The sequence below is a fragment of the Apostichopus japonicus genome, chromosome 14 (assembly GCF_037975245.1).
Source record: "Apostichopus japonicus isolate 1M-3 chromosome 14, ASM3797524v1, whole genome shotgun sequence".
Taxonomy (NCBI): domain Eukaryota; kingdom Metazoa; phylum Echinodermata; class Holothuroidea; order Aspidochirotida; family Stichopodidae; genus Apostichopus; species Apostichopus japonicus.
In genome coordinates, this window is record NC_092574.1 from 13,855,755 (window position 1) to 13,881,726 (window position 25,972).

General features: G+C 36.6%; 3 protein-coding genes across 5 annotated transcripts in view; 2 read left to right on the forward strand and 1 right to left on the reverse strand.

Annotated features, from left to right (window-relative positions):
- Positions 1-1,896: 1,896 nt before the first annotated feature.
- Positions 1,897-11,374, reverse strand: LOC139979496 (CCR4-NOT transcription complex subunit 7-like). The gene is made up of 7 exons (XM_071990350.1): positions 11,237-11,374; positions 9,795-9,919; positions 8,731-8,924; positions 8,149-8,310; positions 7,223-7,400; positions 6,475-6,552; positions 1,897-4,801 (listed from the first exon to the last, which is right to left on the reverse strand). Exons 2-7 carry the CDS (start codon positions 9,915-9,917, stop codon positions 4,676-4,678), a joined length of 861 nt encoding a protein of 286 aa, XP_071846451.1. The 5' UTR covers positions 9,918-9,919; positions 11,237-11,374; the 3' UTR covers positions 1,897-4,675.
- On the forward strand, positions 11,298-13,914 carry LOC139979498 (gem-associated protein 8-like). Of its 2 annotated transcripts, none has more exons than XM_071990353.1 (3): positions 11,298-11,425; positions 12,105-12,671; positions 12,988-13,914. In XM_071990353.1, the coding sequence occupies exons 1-3, from the start codon at positions 11,378-11,380 to the stop codon at positions 13,108-13,110; spliced, it is 738 nt and encodes a 245-aa protein (XP_071846454.1). In that variant the 5' UTR covers positions 11,298-11,377; the 3' UTR covers positions 13,111-13,914. The 2 variants fall into 2 exon arrangements, with proteins under 2 accessions (XP_071846454.1, XP_071846455.1); XM_071990354.1 differs by having other exon boundaries at positions 11,394-11,530; positions 12,988-13,909.
- Positions 13,915-14,964: 1,050 nt separating this feature from the next.
- Positions 14,965-25,972, forward strand: part of LOC139979497 (MIT domain-containing protein 1-like) — a 167,722-nt gene continuing 156,714 nt past the window's right edge. Inside the window, exons 1-6 of one of the 2 annotated variants that reach the window (XM_071990351.1) lie at positions 14,965-15,428; positions 16,537-16,723; positions 17,785-17,886; positions 18,678-18,901; positions 19,627-19,739; positions 20,370-21,144. In XM_071990351.1, the coding sequence (XP_071846452.1) occupies positions 16,582-16,723; positions 17,785-17,886; positions 18,678-18,901; positions 19,627-19,739; positions 20,370-20,538 (750 nt within the window). In that variant the 5' untranslated portion in view covers positions 14,965-15,428; positions 16,537-16,581 and the 3' untranslated portion in view covers positions 20,539-21,144. Of the gene's footprint in view, positions 15,429-16,536; positions 16,724-17,784; positions 17,887-18,677; positions 18,902-19,626; positions 19,740-20,369; positions 21,145-25,972 lie in introns of those variants that run through there. The other variant, XM_071990352.1, reaches the window with a different exon arrangement.

The following is a 25,972-nucleotide window of genomic DNA, read 5'->3' on the forward strand; positions in this document are numbered from 1 at the left end:
TTTGCGCTTGCGCATTTTTCAGTCCTCATTAGCAAATGAACTTTACAGATCCCGCCAGTGACATAGAACAATTATGGTATACTTATCCATATCCAGTAAAGAATTACATTATAATAGTTTTTTATTGAATTTTTCATGCAATTTTTATTTGTAAAAGTCTTCAGTGTGTAGTAATTACCTTCATAGTGGTGAGTGAAAATTTCTCATGGATTATTAAAAGTACTTTTTTTTGGGGGGGGGGGGGGCTGAAAGGTTGTCACTTTCCATTTATGATGTAAAACTTGAGATATGTTCATTTGTATACAAGAAGGTTCTTGGGTGAATTTTCTCCCAATTTTTCTGTGAGGCTTTTGAATGGATATAATGGTTTGCCCAAGTCAGTTGTGCCATCAAATGCCTTTCACAAGTTTCCAGTTGCACCTTCATCTACAGGGCCTTCTTGTCCTAACTGATTCTTCCCCTCTCCTTTATTTTCCTTCTGGTTTTGAGTATAAAACTAAACCAAACTGAACTTACAAAGTACGAAATCTAAGAGAGAGATAGACAGGGGGTGGGGGGGGGAGCAGGAGTTTGCTTTAGATCAGTGGTTTAGATCAGTGGTGTGCACAGGACTTCAACGATGGGGAGGGGACAAATTCTGTTTCTCCCCTGACTGATTTAGGTATTGATTTAGGTATAGAATAGAATGGACATAGAAAATGACACATATGAGATCAATGCAGTTAAATCTCAAGTTTTATTTACAGATGAAAATAAGAAACAATGGTTTGAATTATGGCATAATTTGAAAGTGAAAACGGTAGTGTCTTAGTCCGTAAGCAGATCTACATCCAAATTTGTAGAAAAAAAAAAACACACAAAGTCTTCTGGTTACCCTAATTAAAATATCGGTTCAAGGTATTTCAATGTATTTGAGTTCAAAACATTTCCACCACCCCATTTAAAACAACTGACTCTGCCGTTCATACACAGGAAAATCACATTGCAAAGTGAAGGAAGGGGAGGTGGGAGATTTCCACCACCCTATTTGAAACAACTGACTCTGCCGTTCATACACAGGAAAATCACATTGCAAAGGGAAGGGAGGGGAGGTGGGAGATTTCCACCACCCTATTTAAAACAACTGACTTTGAAAATCACATTGCAAAGGGAAGGGAGGGGAGGTGGGAGATTTCCACCACCCTATTTGAAACAACTGACTCTGCCGTTCATACACACGAAAATCACATTGCAAAGGAAGGAAAGGGAGGTGGGAGGGAGATAATTAATTTTTCAGAGCAACCATGTAAAAATTATAACACAATGTTGTATGAACTATGCACGAAAAGCTAAACTTTCAACATCGACTACGAGAACGAGAAATAACTCGGCACAAATTTCACTGCTAAACTCCTTTGCGATAGTTACATAACATGCCATGAACATTCACAATAACACGATGAACATATGTAAAAATGTGATTAATTTAATTTCGGATGTAAGGGATATCAAGGGACAAAAGGAGAAAGCATATTACAGAGAAATTAAACAGAAAACAAATTCATGGTACACGTTTGTGAAATTATAGTTATAAATGTAGAATAAAATTGTCAGAGACATTCTGAGCAGGTTCCTCTAACTTGTAGATATCTACGCAGGTTTTTTGAAGTAGATAGGCAGTTGCGGTAACAGTGAAAACTTTTATTGAAGCATATGCCAATGCTACATGGTCTTTGCATCCAACCGCTAAGGTATTTATGAGAAATCTTGTGGTTTGGTGTGCAAGATTTTAAATAAAATCCCAAAATGACCAAACTTTAAGAGGAAGTTGTAGCAAGCATTGTTAAAAATACATCTTAAAAAAAAATCAGATACTGTTAATAGCCTATCATATCGAGACACTAAGGGTTGAAAACGTTCCTTTATGGCACTGGGAAGCAGGGAAGATCTAAACATGCTTCCTAGTTCACATCTGAAATGTCTGAAATAAAAACTTTGACATAAAATACATTTGAGAATCATGTGCTATGAAAGTTAGTAGTAAAAAATATTTCTTCGGTTCCGGAATGCTTCACAAGCTGAAGAAGTACTCCTGAAAACCGGTAAACACTCTAATGGAAGAATGTCCACGCATTCCACAGTAGAAACTGTGGATGTGGTTTACCCATAGCATGTGAAATATGCACTAATGTAAATTTATTTTTTGTACTTATTTCAATTTAACATATGACTTAAAATGATTTTTATTGTTTAGGTTTTATTCAGACACCCCAAAAAAAAAAATGAATTCCTTGTAAAAGTAATTATCCTTAAATTAAAGAAACAAACAAGCAAGCTTTATACTAATGTACAGCTTACCCTTTTGCACAAGGCTAAAAAGCACACACAAACACACAATTATGGTGATAACACATTTAGGTGATTGCATCTACGGATATTGCAGCCGTTGTTATTGATATACGAAGGTGGCAAGAACATGCTAAACAAAGCCAGAGAACAAACAATCAACTATTTCAGGCCAATACTCTTTGCGCTAAAAAAACCAACCGTTTGGGAATGACCTCTTTAAAGCCGGATAACGGGGGCTTGTCTCCCCGAATCACAATGACATAGCAGTATATTTGCATAAATGGTAACATCAACATCATAGGAAATACCATTAGAATCATTATACTTTACAAGTCCTTGCTAATGCTAAAAAACCTTGGGGGTATAAAGACAATTTTGATGACACTATAAAATTAAAATGAAGTACCATTCTATAATTGCTCACCTAACTGCCTCCCACCTTCCTTGTTTTCTTCAATTTTTTTTACTAATGACTTATTTCTAAATTATCTATGTCTGTTCTTCTCTGATGTTGACATCTTTGTATTTGCTTTTTACCAGGGTGCTTTAACAAGATTCTGAATTTACACCCTGACTCATGCAATAACTTCTAAAGACAAATATTTTATAGCACATCCCAATAATTTATCATTCTGTCATTCATATATACAGAGCGTTTGAATCCTGGTGAAATCTTCAATATTCTATGTTGGCAAATGAACAGTTAGAACTGTAAATTATAGATCAGTTATGTCAAAAGAACTTAAGAAATATTGCTGGTTTTGTGGGAACAGGAATTTGTCTGATTGCTACAAAAAAAAAAAGGTTTGATATGACTTTTTTTGAAGTGTCCTAGTATTCCGATAATTACATATTAAGTGTTTTGGGGCCTCCGATCAAAGGATTGGAGGATAACCTGTTACGTAAACGTACTCCCAAATAGATGTGAAGACGAAAGTCAGTTTTGTTTGAGGTTCTACTGTACAGAAATATTCCCATAAACTTCAGCACACAAGCCATGTTAAAGTCAATAACAAGAATAAAGGAACCAATGTTTGTGAGTGTTATCAAAAGCCAATTTGCTAAAATAAGTTCTTATAGACTTTGGGGAGAGGGAGGGGGGATTATGGGTACATTTTCGAGACTCTGACCAAAGAGGCTGTAGTATGACATCATTACTATCTTTCTATGACTGAAGGCATTAAAATGGTACGCTTTTTAAAACAAGGGTAAATCGACGATACAGCTTACCGTTTCACATTTCAGAACCATTTCGTGTCACAAATTCAAACCATGTTTTATTATTTACTGAAAGGAAAAGCGAGAAGCTCAAGTGTAAATATAGCGAGAGAGAAAAAAGATTAAAGGTAAAGCTATAGAAGAAGACTAAAATCATAGAAATGTACAAAATTGAAAAGACCAAAAAAAAAAAAAAATTATGAAAAGGAGAAAAAAAACAAAAAACACATGAATTTGATTCAATTAGATTCTAGCATTGCACATGCCAACTCTAGAAACTAATACATATGTCTTTTAAAAATAATCCACTGTATAGAAGCAGCAGCAGAATTCATAGTTTTTTTATGCGATTGCTGTGAATAATTAGTATCAGGCATGAGACAGGAGATACCCAGAAGTGCTGCCTGACATAAAATAAATCATTTCAGTTTAAACAACAGTTACTACGACAACGACACAAAGCTCACTAGCCCAAGGCAGATCCAGACCTACAGAAAGCCTTGATGCATCAACACTCAGAGTACGAGATAACAGACAATCTAGCAGATTTTATCTAGCAGATTCTGTCTGATATAGGCAAACATTTCGCTAAAAGAAAAGCCCTTTTTCGGTATGGTCGAGATTGCAACCGAAAGGCCGAAGACACATAGTTGTGTTTCTGAATGTACAAGATACTTTTTCACATGATCAGCTGTCTGGAAAAGAGGTAGAATTCTTGTTCTTTTTCTTGAAGAAATTTTGAAAAGCTATTAGGTACCTCGTGCCTACGTTTTCAACGACTATTTTCAACCTGGCCGGCCCCCTTATTCAAAATTTGCCTACAAATGACAGAATTTTTCATGAGATGTTGTTTTTTTGACTTTTACCTTGTTAGGAAATATCAGAATAAAAACGTTTGAATGGAAATAACAATAGTACAACATCGACCACACGTAAAGACCTGAGTTAGTTCATGTTACGACCGCTAGCCTTTAGACCTTGAACCATTAAAAAGAAAGCCACTCCCCGCTTCTTTTATCTTCCTCTGTACTGGAATCTGGCTAAAATCTACCAATATGAAATGTACAACTGCTTAGCTACTGATGATACAAATGGACCCCGATGTGATGGGTTGGGGGGGGGGCCTGGGCTACGTCGTTGTGGTCTGTGGGGCACCTTCCTCTCCGTACGTTGTTCCGTTGTTGATGTAAGCTGATCCTAACCCATAGAGATGTCCGCAGTATTTATCATCATCGATATTGTCCTCGAAGTAGCTCTGAGGGACAAAGGAGGAATCGTAATGAGAGAATAAATTTGAGAACAACCCAAAAAACTTGCTTCTATTTTCTTAACGTTGATACAGGGCAACAGATCAGCAAAGAGCTTTACATGCCCATGGTTTCTTAAGGAACTCTTCACATACTTCTCTAGCGAGCAATTAAAGAAAGACCTTGCCTCTGTTGCATCACAGGTAGTAATATTTTGTACTGATCAGAAGCTTTACTAAATTTTAAATTGACCATCTTTTTCCATTGACAACAGTCATGCTACAAAAAAATCTCTAACATATAAGAGTGATAATAACAACAATCAGCAGTTATTTTAACGATGCTTAATTAAGCGACCATAAATCTGGGAGAAACCCGTAAGGACTGACGGATTACAACTTACACGTCGGGTGGCTTCCAATTCAACATTTAACTCAAATTTGGAATCTTTTCAATTTAGGAAGTCATTTCAGATTGGAAAACCGTAGATTGCTCTTGGATGCAATATTATGCTATTCATCTACCATATTGCTCTACTAGAAACAAAATTTCATTTATGATAAATTTGTTTCCTTCATCTACCCTGACAGAAATTGTCACAACTCAGCTTGACCTAGCTGTTTAAGTGGTATAAGTTGAGGATAGAATCAGAAATATAATTCCAGTTTGCAGGAAGCCAATTTTGTGCATGATTATCATGTTTTTTCATTCCCATTCCATTTTTGCAAATGCCATATGTAGAGTAGGAGAGATGAGTCATAAACACTGAAAACCAGTTACAAATATTCTTGACTGTTCTGTGATACCTAGCTACTTCCTTTTAGGGATCTCATGATTATTCGCATCTATATGCTAGACCTATTATAACTTAGATATATAGTTTCAGCTGAAAAACTACACTAAAGAAACACTCTTAGAAGTCATAGTATACTCAGCACAGATTAAAAGAGAATACATTATCACACAAATACTGCTAGATATGCTAAAATGGCCACAAAATTTTCAAATATCAACAACATACTTTTTTAGCATTTCTTTTGACTGATGTGTAACATCTATTTGCATAGCATTTTGTTTCCTTGGTTACATAAACTGAGCAAGGCATCCCTGCAGTGAATTCTCTAAACCATTAAAATGAAGCCTTTTCCTCCTTCACTTGATAGTTATTTCTGCCAATCCATCCCTACCATTTGGTTTCCATGGTTACATAAACTAAAACAAGGCATCCTTGAGTTGAATTCTGGTGCCAATTGAAAGAAGCCTTTTCTCTTTTACTTCATAGTCCCTTTCATGATTGCTATTTCAGTTGGAAAGAAGTACTGACAATACTTAACATTTTTTACTGCACTATCATATATGCAAGAAACCATGCATACAGTCTGTGCCAATGAATGGATTTGTATGCAAGAAGCAGTTACATAACAATATCAATACATACCATACATACCAATGACGCATTCATCAGGTACTGCATAGCAAAATCCTTGCAAAATGGCTTAAGTTGTTACACAGAAGCAAAACGTGCATAGCAGCTTTGTACACAGACCAGAAATGTGTTTTTGGGTATTTTATGATGAAAATTCATACCCCCCACCCACAGCTGTTGTACAAAACTGAATAATATAGTACGACATATTCAAACAAACAGCACTTTAAGCTGCTTCAGATAGATGGAATTTACCTCTCTCATCTTGAGGAATGCTAAGATTGTTAATAAACTGTCGCTGCCGGCTTGATGTTGTGGTCCCACTCTGTGAATCTGCGCAGAGAAATAGTAGGACAAAGAAAGATGTCAGAGTTTTGATATCGAAACGTGGACTCATCGTGACACGAAAAAAATATACTACATCGAAGGTATTACTTCAAACTTGAGGTTGCTCCACAACATGAAGTCTGATACTAGGGAAAAAAAATTACTGGGAGAAAATGAAGAAGTTTCAAGGCAATCTTCTCCGCTTATTCTCTTAGGTAAAAAAGCTAAATAAGGTAAAATGAGAATAATCTTGTTACAGTTTGAAAAAAAAAATTGAAGCAAGTCTTCATCCAACCATCATCATATACATAGAATTTGAGATATTTGCTTTGTTACATTTGACAATGTTTACTTTCCTGTAACCTAGATGGGGTTATGCTAATATTGAAGTTCGTAACAGGACCTGGCATGGGTTTCAGTGCTAACATTGTTTGTATTGCATGTTGAAAATTTCAAGAGAAAATCAAAGGGAATGAAAAGGTTTCAACTCTCACTGTGGCAATATGATATAATAAATTATCCAAAAAGGCAAACCAGTGCTAATTTTCTGCTCCTGGTGCGGGAGGGGGTATACATCTAGCATAAACCGACCATATACGCTCATGATGATGGCTGGGTCTTCTTTTCCCTGAAGCTTTTAAACTGGATAAAACATTCTGTTGTCATTGGTACCAACCTGTAATATATCTGCAACTTCCTGTAGACCACCTTTTAGATCCTTACAGCTCTTCATTAAGTACTTAATGTCGTATATCCTCGGAAAGTAAATCCGCAACAACTCAAAGAACTCGGTCTCTTCCGAAGGCAAGTTGGTAGCAGTCAAAGCTTTGAGCAGATAGGAAAAGTCGTAACCACTGTTGTACAAACAGGAAAACAAGAGATTAGAAACAGGTTGAGTTCGAACCATTACCAAATGGACATCGCGGGAGAAAGGGCAGGCAGAGAGATGGGAAGGAGTGACCGTTGCCCACTTAATGGTATCACCTTTCTTTGTAATTTTCTATAATGGCTGTTTTAAGCATCAGGATTAACATACAGAGTATGACTCTAACTATCACCACGAATGATCACACAAATAACACTCTCCTAGAAATTTCTTCACCAAAACAAATATCTTTATTAGGAAAAAATTAATTATTCCAGTTTCCTTTTTTAAATTTGTGAACCCCATGTAATAGTAGATACAAATCACATAAACAAACACTTCAGCACACTTAGATGAAAAGCTTGCATAAAACACATAACAAACCTACATGTTATAAACTTTCCATGGCTAGTACTAAACACCGCTAAACTGCAAATGGTCAGAAACAAATAGTTCCTAAAGCCTTCCAGTTCCATTATTTTATTGGTAAAGCAAATCTCAGTACTGCATTGTTGTGGGATGTTAATTTCAAAGTGTTCAGTTTAAAAATATGTTATGAATCTCAATTCCAAACTTGCTTGAAGCTGTAATGAATTGCTTAGCTTCCCATTAACTCTCTGTTGTCTTGGTAGAGCATAAGAGCAAATTTACCTTCTTGTGTAATAGATAATTTCAAGGATAAGAATAAAAGGTAAGAGATATGAATAAACAAAGTAAATAGAAATCAGAAAAAATACCTATGGAAAGTGATCCATTTCACTTGGTCGTTTAAAATGACCCCTGATGTCATCAGAAGCTCGGCGAAAGTCTCAACGTCGATACCCTGCTCATCGTGCTTCTTAAACTGTATCCCGGAGGTCGCTAGCAACTCAATGGAATCATGGGCATACATATCTTCACTGCAAGTAAATGAGAATATACAAAAACTATGAACAACAAATACAGCAAGTATGTACCGACTCACTGGCTGGTGGACATGAAGGGGATATACCGATGATCTAAGAATTGTTAAATGGGTTAATAAGGTGCCAATGTGAAAAAATCATTACCTATTGATAACTTGTTCAGGCCCATCAAAATGATTTAGCGAAACCCTTTCTACGAAAGACGGCCACAAAATGGCGACATATTGTTTTCATCGGCTATTATTCTAACACTCGACTATGCAATTTTGTAAAACAAATATAAAAGATCAGAAAATGAAAACTGTCCAAGTTTTTCTTAAAACTGAGTATGGCTAAAGACTTTTGTCTGCAAAAACTGGGGCAAGAACACTTCTTCGATAATAGTTGACAAGTTGTCAATTTACTGAAACTCACTGCAAATTGAACTTGAAATTGAATTGGTAGGTAGCCGCTCCTTGCGGAAATTTGCCAGTTTCGTCACAGAAAGTTAAGCCCAACTGTATGATCTTCAAGAGGTCCACATTACATCTGTGTAACTGATATTGGTACTCTGAACAGGTGCGGAATTCTCCCAATGGCTTCGCAACCACGCCTGGAAACTCTGTGTCCTGAGTTGAAACGAAAGAATGAAAGTACAATGAAAATGATTCGCTTACTGTCATTTTAATTAATGTAAAGACTGTATAGTACTTTCTTATTTTATATTTGGTCTTGTCAAAATGGTCTTAATCACTTTGTATTTCCCCTTTAACTTCCCTATCACAATTGTGGTCTTCCATCAATAAATGAAGACAACAAAACACTATGCCTCTCTAAAGATATTTAGCGCAAAAACAAAGGAAATATGAAACATGAAAACGAGTAAAAAGAAAAAAAGAATGTAATCAAATCATCAGCATTCACAACAGACTTTGTTCATCAGGCAATTACAGACAATTTACCAAAACAAGCTTCTTGATCCAAATTTTACATGCACACACACATACACCAAAAAAATGAAGTGTAGGAGAGAATTAAATATAAACTTGACTATAACTTCACTATTACAACACTAACAAAGTCTCTCAAAACTCATGCAGTATTGTAATAACTAATGATTGTACTACAAGTTACCAACATGCTTCACGAAAGGAAGATGGATGTGTATCACCGGACGGAAAGTGAGGATGATTTAATTCCTGTCTATTTTATCCTAGGTACACATCACAGTATGCTCTTGTGTGATATGTTCCTTGTGTTTGTTGTATCAGGTCCTGACCTGAGCGGATGCAATGGCACATCTACACTGGCAGATGGCATCATAGAAAGGTATATTAATTAATATTCAGTATTACAAACATGGAAGAGCAAAATAAACAAAGGGCCCAGATTGGTCTATCCATAACATTTAGAAATATATATTATAACTAAATTTCAACGTAAATACACACTTTTTCAATTTTGTATTCAATTGAAAAGCATGATATCCTAATCATTACCATGGCAACATAGTGGTATTTCTGTACAATGATCCTTATTTCATTGAAGACCTCATCCAGGTTGCTATTCCACACATCCACAATCACCGGTTCGTTCGTTTGCATTGGCATGGTCTGTTGCATCTCTGAAGGGGTATAAAAAAAGAACAGAAAGCTGCAGTTAGCTTTATGATTCCTTGCCATACAATTTGTTCAAAATTCAAAGTACTATAACTATCTGACAAATCTAGAGCAGGTGAGTTTTAAATTTGTTCAAGAATTAAGTGAGAATCAGAAAAGTTTTGAAGAAATCTCTTGTGGGCATCAACCATGTCACTCACTCATAAGGAATTTGGTTTGTGACATTGAAGGGCCTGAGCACATCGGGGGGAGGGGGGGGGTGTGGGAGGTGCTTTTAGGAGTACTAGTCGACCAAATATTTGTTGCTATAATTTTTCAATGTCAGATGATGGTGTGAGTTAGAAAAAGTGGATTGCAATTTTCTGAAACTGTGAGGCAGCGATGTTGGTAGGTTGGCGAGGCAGTCACAAAAAACAAAGAGGCTGCCACCCCACAAATGAATGACAGGGGGAATTGTGAACTGTCCACAGCATATAATGTAATGTAGGTCAAACTTAAAGGCATTAAAGACTCGCCCCAAATCGCGTGTGGCCATCTGAAAAAGTTAACTTTGTGTTGCTTGCAAGTGATGGTTTGTTCGCGTCGCTACAAAATGCAGACAGTAATGAAACGTGATACTTTGTTATCTTTAGCTGGACCTGAGATGTCCATCGCTGTATCGTTTATACACTGTGCTGTGGGTATTGACCGCAGCTGTATGTACTGACTGTACACTAGTGTCTAATTACCGAAGGTAGCAAGTTGTGTGTGTATTTTCTGGGATCGATGGTGATGTCTAACACTTCTGTAACACCTTATTCGAAACTAGGTCAAGTTACCGACCACAGACGTTTCTTTTGGCACGAGTCTTCACACCCTTTAAAAGACCATGTAGTATGTTGAACATTAAGTTAGTCCTAGGCCTTGCCTAAGTTGTCCCTTGACGTGAGGCTTGAGTTGACTTAGTAATGGAAGTAAACTGAGGATATTATAAAGTCTCATTTCAAAATGCATTGTAGAAACTACTAAAGTAAAACGTTTAAATTTCCAAATGGTGCCAATCCTTCGTTAACTAAACTAAGCCTAGTACAAGTTAATGACAATTTTACGTCATGCCTACTCAGCATGAGTATGACTATGCGTTCCTATTCTAACCTACACATTAGTAAAGGTATACAGCAGGCGTTAGGGAACCCATGCCTAGCCTACGTAAATTGGCCTAGTTAACGTTAGTGTTGTATGCGTGGGCCCGATTGAATACCTCATAGTCATAATAGAACGAAAAATAGTACGATATTTCAAAGAAAATGTTTTCAGAATACAGGAATATTGTTACAATGTACCCTGCCAAACAGCATCTGGCCCAATTGGCACACTTCAAGGTTTTCTTGGTAGAAACACGGACCAAAATGTAGCACTACCAGGTTCGAGGAATACACCTGAGGATTACGTCTGTGACCGAACATGTAACTGCCTGAAATGCTATGATGATCGCTACCAGCTATCTAACTAAACAACAACAGCTTAGCGTGGTAAAACTCCAAACTACACAAATAAGTTGTCACGCATACAACACTGTACCTGTCGTTCTTTAGAGTACTAAAGAGGATTTGGACGTTATAACCATTTTAATATAAGTAAGAATCGAAAAAAAACCTCATGTTTTGTACATGATCAGGGTTTGTTGAACTGGCGACTTGCCTTTAACCCTTGCTGTATAGTAATATTAGTATAGGCTAGCTTAGTAATATTTGTAAGTAATGCCACTAACGGTATTAATGTACCTTAGCCCAAGTCTGTGGGAGGGCCTTGCATCACCACTAGGCCATCCTTAATAAGTCTATAGACCATTCACCTTCTGATATTTCGCTATCTTGGTGCTTAGGCCTAGGCTTGGTTCAGGTAAATGGATACATGTCCTGTTCACTTGATCCGTACGGTTATGACAATATCTTAGGCCATAGGATAGGACACAGTATTTACTTTACCACATGCTCTCCCAATGATATGTTACATTACAGATGGAAGTTTATAATTTAGAGGCCCTTGATCATTGCAGGAAGTTGGTCGTTTCCAATCACAATTTACATGTTTTAGCTCCTTTATGTTACCTCTTACAATTATTTAGTCATAAATATGCAGATCACAAAAAAAATTGTTAGTCTATTGTTTATTCAAAAGATTTTAAAATTACAATTGAATCTTTTGCAGGTGTGCAATATGGAAGTTCCAAGCAAAGTGTTTGATCGTTCAAATCTGCCAGAAACATTTCTAAAATTACCTGGAATGAATGAAACCCAAGAGACAAGTGCAGCATTTCAGAGATACTGGCAACATTATGAGACAATGCAGGAATGGATGGCTAAATATGTTGCAGCCTGGAAGGACAACCAAACCAATTGCTCCACAAAGATGACCCGCAGACAACAAGCCAAAAATAAGTTACGACAGCAAACGAAACAAGAGAACATGGTCATTAATGGAACACGTTTCCATGGCAGGTCAAGTGGAAATCAGTTTCCAACAGTTTCAGAAAACAGTTATGTTGAACAAGCAGATAGCGGTGATGAGAGTTCGGAGGGGAGTGAGTTCGATGTTGAAGTGAGTGATGAGTTGAAACAATTTTTCATACAGTCTCAGAAACATAGAGATGAAAGAGAAAGGAGAAAGCAACAGGAAATGAGGCAGAGAATAGAAGATGAAAAAAAGGATGGTTGCAAAAGTAACACCGAGGCACCAAAAGAGAGACCTGGTGCGAAAAGGAATGAAGAGATGAAAGTAAGTTGTATCAATTGAACTTTAAAAGAAGGATACAAACTGTTTGTCAGAACAACAAACATATCAATAAAATCAAACAGCAAACCCAAAGTGTTAGTAATGGATGAAAAATGTCAGACAAGTTTTACTTTTATGTAGCAATGTGGTCAATCTTCATATCATTTCAGATCAATTATCCACATTTAATTCTGTTGTGCTTACTGCATTATATATTGAAAATGTTTACTCACAGGATAAACCTTACTAATCTTAGAATAATTCACTTTTTCAGACATGACTTTAATGTGACACTTTGTTTCTCAATTCTCTCTTACAGATTCTTTATGGAAAGTGCACTCCAATGATTCAAGGCCTGGAAACTGCAATACAGATGGAATATGATCATGTCTTGGACCGAAAACAGCCTCAACTTTGGCCAAGCATTGCTCTCAATCTATGACAAAGCTTGATTTGTTTGAAATGTCTGGAATTGTCAGGTGGAATCATCAATTGATGCATACACTAGGTTAAACTGAAGAGTGCTGTTATAATGTTTTTGAAGAAATGTGATATATGCTTAAAAGTTTTCCATGGAGGTTACAAGAAAGTCTCATTTTGCTTAGAAGCTTCATCGTGTGGAATCTGCCATGGTTACTGACTGACCTGTATTAACAAAGATATTGTAACTGATAATTCTGAGTATTTTTATGAAAAGTTTGTCATGTTTAAGGATTGCCATCCATTCAACTTTTGAACTCCCCCTCCTCCCTCCCTCCCAACAGCTAAACAAATCTGGCTCCAATTGGGAGATACATTGGTTTATAAATTATGTTTGGGAGCTGCCAATTTTTTAATCTGGGATTTCATTTTGCCACTAGGGTATGAAACCCTTTACTTTCTCAGTGTTTTTCTATTTTACATAGTCAGTATAAAATGTTTCAACAGTGTTAACACTGTTTATTGGAACCAATGCCATTATTAGGTCATGTTAAGAGGTTCAATATTAAAAGTCAGCATTTGCAAAAGCCATCTCCATTACAGAAAATATACATTTTAAAGAAACCATAAAACATTGAAACACATGTGGCTCGATGACATCATATTGGACTTGACTAAGTCTTCAACCATGTGTTTGAAGGAATTCTTAAATTTTTGGTATCTCCCAAACTGTTCATGACAGTTATCTCAATCATATAGATCTTGCTGGGTTTGTTTCTCGTTAGAAACTACTATTAATTTTGACATCCTGTTTAATGTATTATCAGTACTACATTCATAACGGCCTGTTGCAACCTTTGTGTTCACAAATTTTCATATTGACATAAACTGAGAAATTCAGCCATCACTGGATTTTATTTCATTTTTATGTTCAATCTTATAGTCCATAAACTAATGAGCAGTTTAGCTAACAAACAGCTACACTTCTCTAATACAGAGGCAGGTAAAGTGAGGGGGACCCCATCCTCTCTCCCCATCCCCTCCCTACTCCAGATCAAACATTAATTCAACAGAGGGAAGGGGGGGGACACATATGAAACATGTCATATCATAATGTTGATATCTGCCCCATAACAAATTAAAAAGAAAGAAAAGGTCGATTTGCATTTGTCGACTTTTCAAACGATTCCCAACTATCTAGTATGTCTGCATGACATCTGAAATTCATGGTTTGCTGGCCCCATGTCTATCAGTGTTCATTAAAATACACATCCATCATACCAACCTCATCTATTCATGGGAGTCGCATTCAACGACGCCACAACCCTCGTTCGTAAACTTTTTGATGCTACAGCACGTACAAAATTCATGCTCATATCATTCAGTCAGGAATAATTTGGAACTTGGCTCGCCTCCGTCCACCTTTGAAATCTTGTGCACGTTCCCCCCCCCCCCAGAATATTATCATGGGGCTGAACACACTAATATAACAAAAAGCTCCTAGTGCACAGTACATGAATATAACATGTATGTGCTTGGTACAACCTAAACAGTCGCAAATTCTTGGAGAGCTAAAACATACAGCACCATTTTGCATCTATGCAACCTTCATTTAACAAATTTCCCAATAGGGGAGAGGTCACTCCTCTACTAACACTCAATTCCCTCGACGACATAACAAGTTGGTTGTCTCCTTCACCCGTTCGTTCAAATGCGAAGCTAATGAACCTAGCATTTGAGAAATGGTTTTGTTAATTGTTTCTGTACAAGATTTCCAGTGACGTCACCAAAGCGGGGAATTCCCTTCAACCGTCACGGTCCGTACAAAACATATTTAGTTCATCTCGGCGTGTTGACAATGTGCAAGAACATTTCCCGGATAATCTGTTTTACTAATGTTGCATAACAAATGAACTAGGTATTCTGGATAGTCTTCGGAAAGTTCCTTGTATTTGCTGTGTGATATGTTTGTCAGATTTAAAATAGCTAATCAGGCCAATTATTTATTGCGATGACTGAACAAAGTTAGGTTATACAGGCTGAACACTCATAACTTAAACGTTGTAATACTAGTAATATTACAAGGGCTAGGCTGGCTAAGACTAGATGAGTCAATGTCATGCTACTGTTAATGTACTAATTTTTAGCCGAGGCATGCGACGACTAGGGCTAACCAGCCAGTGGTAGACGGATCACTATTATTGTTAGATACATGAACGATGGTGTTTCATCCAGCTCAGTTGCAACTGTGTGATATGTGATGTACATTGCATACAAATCGTTTAATTGGACAAAAATCATTACATGTGAAGACGGTGCTGTTCATTTCCAGCAGTTTCGGTAAGTATGTACTATTACTAACTTTAGTGCAGTATACTGATTTATATTTCATTAGTGTTCATATAGCCTGGTGATGATTTATTACCCCTCCCCCCCCCCCCTTCAAGGATGTCAGCCTGTCCTCCACTTATAGCCTAGTACTAAGATCACACTGGTAGAAAATAGCTTACCAAGAAAGCCTATTTTGGAGATTGCAGCTTTATGTGGTAATGTGGTCACCAGTAACATCATAATTATTCATTTTTAAGTTACTGCCATAATTTTGCAGTTGTTATCTGGGTACCAGTGAAGGAGAATATAATGGAAGAGATGTTGTTAATCTTCTACAGTTGAGTTTGTCATTCATCCTTCTGGTGTTTTCTACATTACAAACATGTGAACTAGCCTAGACACAACAACTAGTAGTAGCCTAAGTTACAAAATATTTCTGGCCTGAGCTATAACCAAATACTAATCAGCTGTGAGTTGTAGCTGGGTATGTCTAATATTTGCTTGAACACTCTGAAAAGTGAGTGACCATTGATGGAACATGGGTTCTCTTGCATATTGACATGCAAAGGTGTGAGCTGGACTATTGTGGGTGCAGGAGATTTGTATCTCCCATGACTGATTTAGGTAGTGGCGTGATGAAATTTTAATACCCATCCCCTATCCCTTGTGAATGGCACTGCTTCTTTAAAATTCACTCTCTACAGTTAGATTATGAACTATAATTGTCCATTCAACACTAATCAGTCTGTATGCCTATTCTCTAACTTAGGAATCTGTTATGTATTTTAGATCCTCCTGCAAGCAGGAACTCGCGAAGAAGCCTCATTGGCTTATCAAGCCTCAAGCTGACCGCAGTCAGTCTCTTACATTCATATTTAACGTCCATGATTATGAATTGTCAATTGTCAACAACTCTGTAACTGGACGACATACATTAATCTTGGAGTGACTCGAACTCGGGACCTTATAATTGAAAGGCACCGGCGTTAACCACTGAGCTAACACTCCTTAATTAGTTATACTGATCACTCAAGCCATATATGTTCTAGAGCTTCATTTTAAGGTGCTATTTCAAGCAATATTCATATTATGTTGATGTTATGTTTATGTTTTGCAGTTACCTCCCCCCATCCTTCCTCTGAGTAATTTGCAGATGTAGACCATGGCTGGACCAGCAACAGGACTAGCAGAATCAGCCATTAGTATACTGACGAGAGCTGTTGAGCTTGACACTAAAGCCAAATACACTGAATCGTTAGTTTGTTATCAAGAAGGAATTCAACTTCTCCTGAATGTACTTAAATGTAAGTTCCCTTCTTCACAAATCATATGTATTTTATGCAATACATTTCTTGGGGGCCTTTTATTATTTAATTCGGGTAAAGATCATCAGCATAATACCTCCGTATCTTAGCATGCTAAAATTTGCTTTGGAAGTTTCAAAAGTGCTTTCATAGAGACACTGATCCTCGTAATTTATCCAGAATCATTGAAGATTATTAACGTAGACAATTAAATATCTTTAGTGTGGGTAATTAAGTTACCAATGGCTATAAAATACTTGTGGAAATATGAGCCCTAGCATACATATTTGGGGGCAATTGTGTTGACCTTTGAGGTGAGTGACATTGGTTTGAAATTTCAGAGGAATGATGATTGTTTGAGAATATATTTATTGCTCACATTAGGATGGATGTTGACCATCTTTGTACTCACAATAAATTCTTTCCTTTTTTTGGGGGGGGGGGGGGGAGGGGGGCATCAATTTAGTCTCCTTAGAACTATGGAAAACAATGAGTTTTCCATATTGGAAAGGAAATAGAAGTCAAGTTAAGTTAAAACAATGAAATGATGTGATCCTAAGTATATGGTATGCAAGGTACTGTGGCATCCTAATGGCAACCTATGGCAAAGAAACGGCTATGTAGGGATTGCCATCGACTAATGGCTGGACAGCTCAGTTGTTAGAGCACTGCAGGTCTAGTAAGCTTGAGGTCAGTGGTTTGAATCCTGTTCTAGCCACAGCCTACTTTGGTCTTTTCAAGTTTGTATCCTAGTCTGTTTTCTGTTGTTCATTACTTATAGATTATTACCAATAAACTAAAGTAGCATATCAAATCAAGTCATATCTAGTCATATCACATCACATAAAGTCACATCACATCTAGTCACATCACATCTAGTCACATCACATATATATAGTCACATCACATCACATATAGTCACATCACATCACATCAAGAATTTACTCCGAGTTTTATGCTAATCTTCTGTTAGCACACTCACAATGCAGCTCCAATCTCCAACTTTACTCTCTCCTCATTTTCCATGTTTATGAACAATTGTTTGACTTCTATCTTTGCAGCCGAAACAAGCCAAGCCAAGAAGGAACAATATCGGACAAGAATTAATGATTACATGAGCAGAGCAGAAAAGATTAAATCCCTCATAGAACAGCAGAAAGAAAGTATGAAGTAGCTTTTATGATATTAGTAATTGAAAATTTCATATTTGCATTTGTTGTTATCCAAAGATTTTGTCCATTATTTTATTGTTTGAGCAACCTGGTCAAACAGGAGCAGAGTACCATTTTCAAGCAACTTTTCCAAAACATGTGGTTGTCAACTTGACGAGTACAATTTTATCAAATCTACTTTGCATAACTAATAATATAAAACTGCAGTTGATAATATTAAGACACCCTTCATCACCATGTCCACACCCCTTGCACCCTCCTTCCCGACCCCCCATCCCTGCACCCTCCTCCCACATCCCTTGCACCATCCTCCCCACTCTTACATACATTGCACCCTCCTCCCCTCCTCCAACTTCCCTTGCACCATCCTCCCACATCCCTTGCACCATCATCCCATATCCCTTGGACCCTCCTACCCCACTCCCACATCCCTTGCACCCTCCTCCCACATCCTTTGTACATTCCACACATCCTCCATCATCTTGCCTTTTGTAGTAAAATTAATTGAATGTAACAACGTTAAAATGTGACTCACATTTTAACTTAAAGAGCAACCCAGAAAGCCTTAGCAATAAAGGGTTGTAAAGCGTCAGTTGTTAGTAAGCAATCTTCCTTTTATGGCAAATACTGACATGATGCTAAAATAGTATTTGTGAAATTTGAAACCTATGCATCTGTTTTATTGTTATTTTACCTTAATTCTTAATGCAATAATCATGTTTTTTTTTACCTCCTAATTGTCACTGTTTTCCTTTTTACTTTATCATCATGTTTTCTTTCAGCTGGAAAATTTCATGAACAGATTCAGATCAGTAAGGGAGCTACAGGGTTTAGTTATGAACATGTCTTTGATAGATTTCTGGACCAATCACTGACTGAGGTGACTGTTGAAGATCCCTACATCCGAAGCACACATCAGATCTATAATTTCTTACGATTCTGTGAACTCCTCGTAGCGTCTTCTTGTAAGGTGACGAAGATATCTCTGTTGACGGGAAGAGACGAGGTTAGTTTCATGTCCTGTTTCGTGATTTGATTGACCAGTGCTATTATCAAGCTGATAAATGTTACAGAATTAAAAAATATGAGTAGCATTCAAGTAGCATTCAGAAGACCCAACACTGTTTATTCAAGTCCTGGCTGGCCTATAAAGTAAGGTGATCTTTTCACCCGGACAAGAATATATAGTTTTTTTTACTCATCTCAAACTAGAACCTTTAATTAAAATTATTTTCAAAATAAACCTGAAATTGGGAATAACTTTCAAATGGAGTAACATTTTGAAGATACAAGCTTAACTTTTTGTCACAAACCCTTTACCTGCTTTGTGCAACATCGAATATAGATAATTGGTATCTTTATTGTTGATGGCCGAGGAATTACCTTTGGTACACATTGAATATCAATTGAGGAATCACTTGGAATATGAAACAGGCCACTTTGTAATATCTAGCAACCTATGAAACGGCTCTTAACATGGTAAGCATGAACTGTTTAGTAACAGTCTTCAAGTGTTAATTCCTTTCATAGGTATTTTAATTTTCTCTCTTCTTTTGACCATTACACTTGTACTCTACATTTATCGTTCATATTTCACAATGTCATGTCACCGGCAAGGTCACGCTGAAGTCACCAATTGTTATTGATGAGTCATTTCAAAACCAACCGTACTTGTGTCACTCTGTTTAATGTTTCTCACGTACCCTATTCTCCCTTTCCTTTGCCATGAAGCAAAATTACACTCAGCAAGACGGACGACTGCGAGAGATGGCTAAGAGTTTAGTAGATTACGGCATCAATCTGGTCGTGGAATACTCTGATAGTTTACATGACCGAGAAATCAGGTAAGCTCATTAGTGAAAACTTTTTAAAAAGAGACAGTGGTGCGTTAACCGTTTGTTTTCAATGAAATGGAAATGTTCACAAATTATATCTTTTTCTGTACTCCAATTGCAGCATGGTTAATAGATTATAGGTTGTGGTTGCCTCACTTAGACCCATTTTCAAAATATTTTTTCATTCTAGATGGTGTGGGAATCTTTTCTGAATCAAAAGATCTATCTTTACTAAGATAAAATAAATAGTAAAGGATTGCAATAAATAAATTCACTCAAGGAGAAAAGTAAAAACTCATTCAGAGCAAATGTTTGACCTTGATTTGGATATAAACTTGCAAACTTCATCTTAGATTTTTTAAATTTAGGGCAAGAATGGAAGACCTTTAAACTTTATCACTGGTTATTGTTGCCAAAAATATCTGGTCTCTTCATAATCAGGTATTACCTTGTATGCTGTTTACAGTATTTCATCAATTCACACAGCTTTAAAGTTTACTTACTTCAGTTATAAGTGGTTTTACTTTCTGATTGCAAGGTATTATCTTTTTCTTTTTCCTTTTATCACGTCATGTAAGCGATTTTTTTGCTGTTGACGTTAAAGTCTTCTAATATTTGCTCTTCATATCTTCTGAATAGATTCAATAATGGATGGATTATCAAAATTGGTAGAGGGCTGGATTACTTTGTCAACTGTGGAAAATTCAGCATCGGGTACTGTAACTTCAACCTACGACATTGCCACGAAACAACCATAGACATCTTTCATTCCAAACATTTGAAGGTAGCTGATGGTGACAATAGTTAGCTACAAGGGAGCGTATTAGTTGATTCCAAAGAAGTGTTTTATCTGTAAATAAAACAAGTAGCTAGGTATTAGAAAGGTTGCTACATATCAGAGCAGGTATATATTATATATATATTACAACTGGTGGTTTTATCTGTAACTATAGTAATAGCTGCAAATTGTCATAGGTAGTTGAGTATGAGCACGGATGTCTGTTAGCTATGGTAATTAGCTAAGGTAGCTACAGATGAGTCACGTACGTAGCTACAGTGAATGAAGATAGCTACAGGTATGTGTGTATTTAGCTACATATGAGCAAAGGTGGCTCCATATGAATGTATGTAGCTACATGAGCAGCTATCGCTGCCAGTGAACATGATAAGATGTCCATTTACGTAGGTGGGTACAGTACATAGAGAATTGAGCAGCTACACAGCACACTGGTAGCTACAGATATGTATTTATATATAACAAAATGCAGCTACATATGAACAAGGCAGGTATATACTGATGCATAGTTTCAGCCAGTCACAGGTATCTAGGAGCATCCTAGATTCTACATGTTACAAAATGTAGCTAAACTACATATATATATGCTATATATGTACACTATATACTATATGTATACTATATATAAACTATATATACTATATATATATATATATATATATATATATATTTTAAGAAGAGAGAAGTAACCCATACAAGAGGGCTGCAAATATGAAGTTTATTCTGGCTGATAATCGGAATATTTCCCTATGTTGTATAGAGTGATATTTACATCACATTAAAAGACTTTATTTGGACAAGAAAATACCACAAAAAACATCACAATGGTTTGGTGGTTTATGCAGATTCCACCATTAAAGTCAATATGTATGTGTTACGTGTGACCAGAACTCAAAGACTTCAAAATGCCTTGAAAGTCACCATTCCCATTGAGTTGGGGAATCATGCATCTTTATTTCAGTAAATTTGCTATTTAATTTAATTATTTCTTTTAATAGTTATTGTAGTTGTTTGATATTGCTGATCCATCATTTACCATAGGTCATTCCACCCTTGACATTTTAGGCAGCAATTCCCATACTCCATAAATATAGAAGACTTTTAATACCACTATCTTTTTCATGAAATCAGATAACTGAAATTGAATCCAATAAATTGTTTCATGTTGTCATGGCGGTGTCTATTCCCCTGACTAAAATACTGTACAATTTTTTTTCAAAATTTATCAAACTTTTTATAAGTTATGGCAAATGACATGAGCCACTTAGAAAGGAATACAATATGTATGTTTGTATATGAGTGGGAGAATATCATTGATTAATCACTCAACAACAGGGGGGGGTGGGAGGAGAGAGGGGTTGAAATGGGAGAGGGGAGATCAGAATGCAGTTCACATAGTTACTATTTAGTTTACAAATTACAAGTATTGTGTGTAGAAACTTAAGCCGCATGGATCGCCTAGTACTTTGGACAACAGAATAAGTACTTGTCATTCAGCCTCTGAAGAAGATCCTGCTATGATCAAAATGTCAGGCCCACTTACTTTTACACAACAAAATAAGTAACTAGTTGTTCAGCATCATTTGTTGTCTTGTCTGTCAAGTTGGCATAACATAGCTGTACCTAACAAACAATTAGAATGTTGTCTTACTTCCAGCCATCTAGAAAGGGGAATACAAGTTTTCCTTGCTCAGTGATAGTGAAGAAGGTTAATTCATCTTAAGTGTGGCCTTGTTCTTATATAATACATTATAAAGGCCTACAACTGTAAGATTAGTCATCATAATGTAAGTTTTTCATTAATCTGTTTCCAAAAGGTGTTTTCCACTTCATACTTTCAAATTTTCATGTTGTATTTGTAAGTTTTTCTTTTCCCATTTCTTAACCTCGAGGTTAACTGGGTATATTTCACTGATAAAATCCCACAATTCTTACAGTTCCACCTGTGGTGTATATTGCAATGTTGGGAATAAATGCTATTGGGCTATTACTTCTTGTCAAATTAAAGGTGCAATGTGGATATTGCATAGTGCATACCCATATGAAACAGTTGTTTGTATCTGGTGTGAATTGAATTAATTGAGATATATTCTTTAGATGATTTCTGAGCTCATGTATTTGTACAATTCTGATTATTTCATTTATTGGTATGGAACATTTAAGATATGGTATGCAAGATACATAGAAGTACATACACAGTACATAACAGGGGTGGATCCATAATTTTTAAAATGTAAGAGTGGGGGGAGGCATTCATCATAATTCAATTTAAGATGGGCAATGGTTGATTCTGAAGCATATGTATGCTATAAATTATGTCTATTATTAGGTGTGCATGTAAGATTATGCAATAACTACTGTTAATTTTTGTCGGGGTTGAAAAGAGGCCTGGGGTAGGGGGGGGGGGAGATGTACACCTCCTTGGCGCCACACCTGCCTGTTAGTTATAATACCATTATACCAGTTCAGATCCTTGCATTTTACACTTTAAACTTGCATTTTTATTGAAAATTGTAATTTTAGTTTGATATTTTTTCTTGCCCAACTCACAACTCTGCTCCATTACTGAGCTGTTTTCTCATTCAAAGTAATTTCAAAAGAGAAAAAGTGCATGGGGACTGCAAATTCACATTTTTTTGCCCATTTTGTTTTTTTTTGCTGAACTTCCTTGGTCTCACATATCTTTCTTTGTACTGTAAACAATTCTCTCTATATTTCTGTAAGATTCTAAAATAAAAACGATCAATAAAAAGGAAAAACCAAAAAAATTTCAGAGATTGTATGTTTTATTCACGGTAGTATACAAGAGCCATTCCTCAAAGTTGCACTCTCAGCCAAAGACGTTTATTTTGGACATCTTTAACTTCCAAGCGTTACCTTTAATGCATCAAATTTAAATGTATGTTACTGCTTGTTTATCAGTGGTGTAAAAAGAGGTGTGGAAAGGGAGGGTATAGGTGGGGGGGGGGGGGGGGCACAGAGGCATGTGTTATTATTTCTGAACCTAAATATTTATGTAGACACTAATCTTTGCCAACCAATTTCATATGTAGGTTTGAACTCCTTTTTTATCCTTTCTTGTCTCGGCTATAAATATATCCAATTCTCCATCCTCCCAATTTTTTTTTTGGTATTCTTCCCCCAAGGGACCTCCATTTTATTTTAGTTTACTCCAGTGATCCATATTGTGTTGACCAAAAAGGTGACATCACTTAATATAAGCCAAATATTACATGCTGAAAAAAGGTCATACCCCAAGCTACCACATACAAATATGACCAGTTGGAAAAGAACAATGCAATAATAAAGAAATATATGGACAAAGTAACAATTGAGGTATTCATAAAGATTATGATATATTTTTCATGAATTGTATCAGTCTGAAAGACATATAAGGAAAAGTACAGATAAATGCAAAAATGATGATGGAACTTAGAAAATGTTTACTGTAGGTAATATGTTCACAATGCTGGGGACCGGATCTTGCATAATATGGCCTTTGTTCTGATGCTAAGATTCCACAGATGCAAAACAATGGGTGAGCCAGGTGCGTGATGCTCTTGCACAATATGGCTTCTCAAGTAAACATGTTTACAAACTTGTGACGATAACTCATGAACTAATGAACTTCTTAACATTCACAAAACTAATAAATTTGGTCCATAAAACTTTGACACCAAGCTTAAATCAATCACGTTCACAGTGAGATTTGTCTTGCGCTGGTGGTTACTTAAAGGGAGTGAAGACTCGCGCACAAAGAAATGTCTGATGCCTGTAATCTGACCTAGTTTCGAATGAGGTGTAACAGAAATGTTTGACACCACCATTGATCCAAGAAAATACACACACAGCTTGCTACCGTAGGTAATTAGACACTAGTGTACAGTCAATACACACAGCTACGGTCAATACCCACAACACAGTGTACATAGCAGCAATGGACATCTCAGGTCCAGATAAAAGATAACAAGGTATCACGTTTCATTACGGTATGCATTTTGTAGCAACAAGAAAAAAACTTCACATGCAAGCAACGGAAAGTTAACTTTTTTCGGAGGGCGGAACACGGTTTGGGGCGAGTCTTCAAAGAAACAAACATGATTTACACATCAGAAAAACTGTATGTATCTGCCTGCTACAAAATGGGGTTGGAAAAGTGAATAACAAACACAAAATATCAAATTATTTTACATATCTTGTTTATTTTAATCAAGGGCGGCGGAAGCATTTTTAATCTGGGGGGGCACCGACATCAAAGGGCACTTTGCAGAAATTCGATTGGACTGATGCAGCCTTATATTTAGTACCCTTTATAACTCTTATCTTATTTGTGTATACACAGCACTCCATCAACGCCCCCCCCCCCAAAGGAAAATATGCATACTATCATGTGAAATCATGTTAGTTGCTAATGTAGGAATCTTCCGAATTAGACTTTATTCCTTGTTAATATCTTTAAAAAAATTGTTTCCATTCGAAAAGGCTTTGAGTTTGACCCACAGGAATTCATTAAAAGTCAGGGGCATAGCCAGGATTAGCAAAGTTGTATGCACGGCTATCTGAGCGGAGCGCCACCATAGGTTGGCGCGGAGCGTACAAGAAAATTTTTGGTTTTACAATGCCCTCAGATGGCCGGAAACGGCCCTTCCCGAGTGTTCATTCTGGTTCACTGGCCTCTTGCTGACTTGAGACACCTCAATTTTTATGTAGAAAAAGGGCACATTTTTAACCTGAGGAAAAGTGGGGGGCACGTGCCCCCTGTGCCCCCCGGGTTCCGCCGCCCTTGATTTTAATGTGTCATAATTTGCAAACCCCCCCAAAAAATGGGATCCAAAAATGTAAAAAAGTATGCAATAGTAAGTCTGTTGGATAACATGGGGAACATAATCTAACATTTTCTTATCCATCCCACCCCTATCAATTCAATGTGTAAAAAAAGAGAAAAAAGAAGAGATTACTGTTCCACTACTATCAGATTGAAATTTGATGTTGCTATGTTTTTTTTTAAATGTATGTTTTCTTTTCTCTGAGAGTCCATCAAAAACAATTTCTAACAAATCATAGAAAGATTATGTATATATGTATGAATGAATGAATGTGTATAAATCTACTATGATATCATGTTACACAAATGATTAAATGTTATATTTTGATCTTCTATAAATGGTTTATAACAGGAACGATAAATGTAGATACAAATAAAGTAGCTGGTTACATTTTATTACATAAATAATGTCACCTCTTTTCCACAATCATTACTGAATAGTCCCCCAAGAGACTAGAGCTCTGGAGAAGGAAAAAACAGAGATGGTAGAAGTTAAAGTGGAAAAAAAGGGGGGGGGGGGGAGAGGAGGTGTAAAGTGTGAGAGTGACTAGAGATACTACTGATCACCTGTAAATAACAAATAGGATGTTGTACAAGTACTGTGATGTGTTTTACACCTGG

Excerpts from the sequence above, each read along its gene's own strand:
- LOC139979498 (XM_071990353.1), top strand. The coding sequence starts at position 11,378 with ATGATGATCGCTACCAGCTATCTAACTAAACAACAACAGCTTAGCGTG. Across the intron at positions 11,426-12,104 it reads AACAACAACAGCTTAGCGTG|GTGTGCAATATGGAAGTTCC; the intron begins GTAAAACTCCAA and ends AATCTTTTGCAG. Across the intron at positions 12,672-12,987 it reads AAAGGAATGAAGAGATGAAA|ATTCTTTATGGAAAGTGCAC; the intron begins GTAAGTTGTATC and ends TCTCTCTTACAG.
- LOC139979496 (XM_071990350.1), bottom strand. The coding sequence starts at position 9,917 with ATGCAACAGACCATGCCAATGCAAACGAACGAACCGGTGATTGTGGAT. Across the intron at positions 8,925-9,794 it reads AATACCACTATGTTGCCATG|GACACAGAGTTTCCAGGCGT; the intron begins GTAATGATTAGG and ends GTTTCAACTCAG. Across the intron at positions 6,553-7,222 it reads AAGTTGCAGATATATTACAG|ATTCACAGAGTGGGACCACA; the intron begins GTTGGTACCAAT and ends TTCTCTGCGCAG.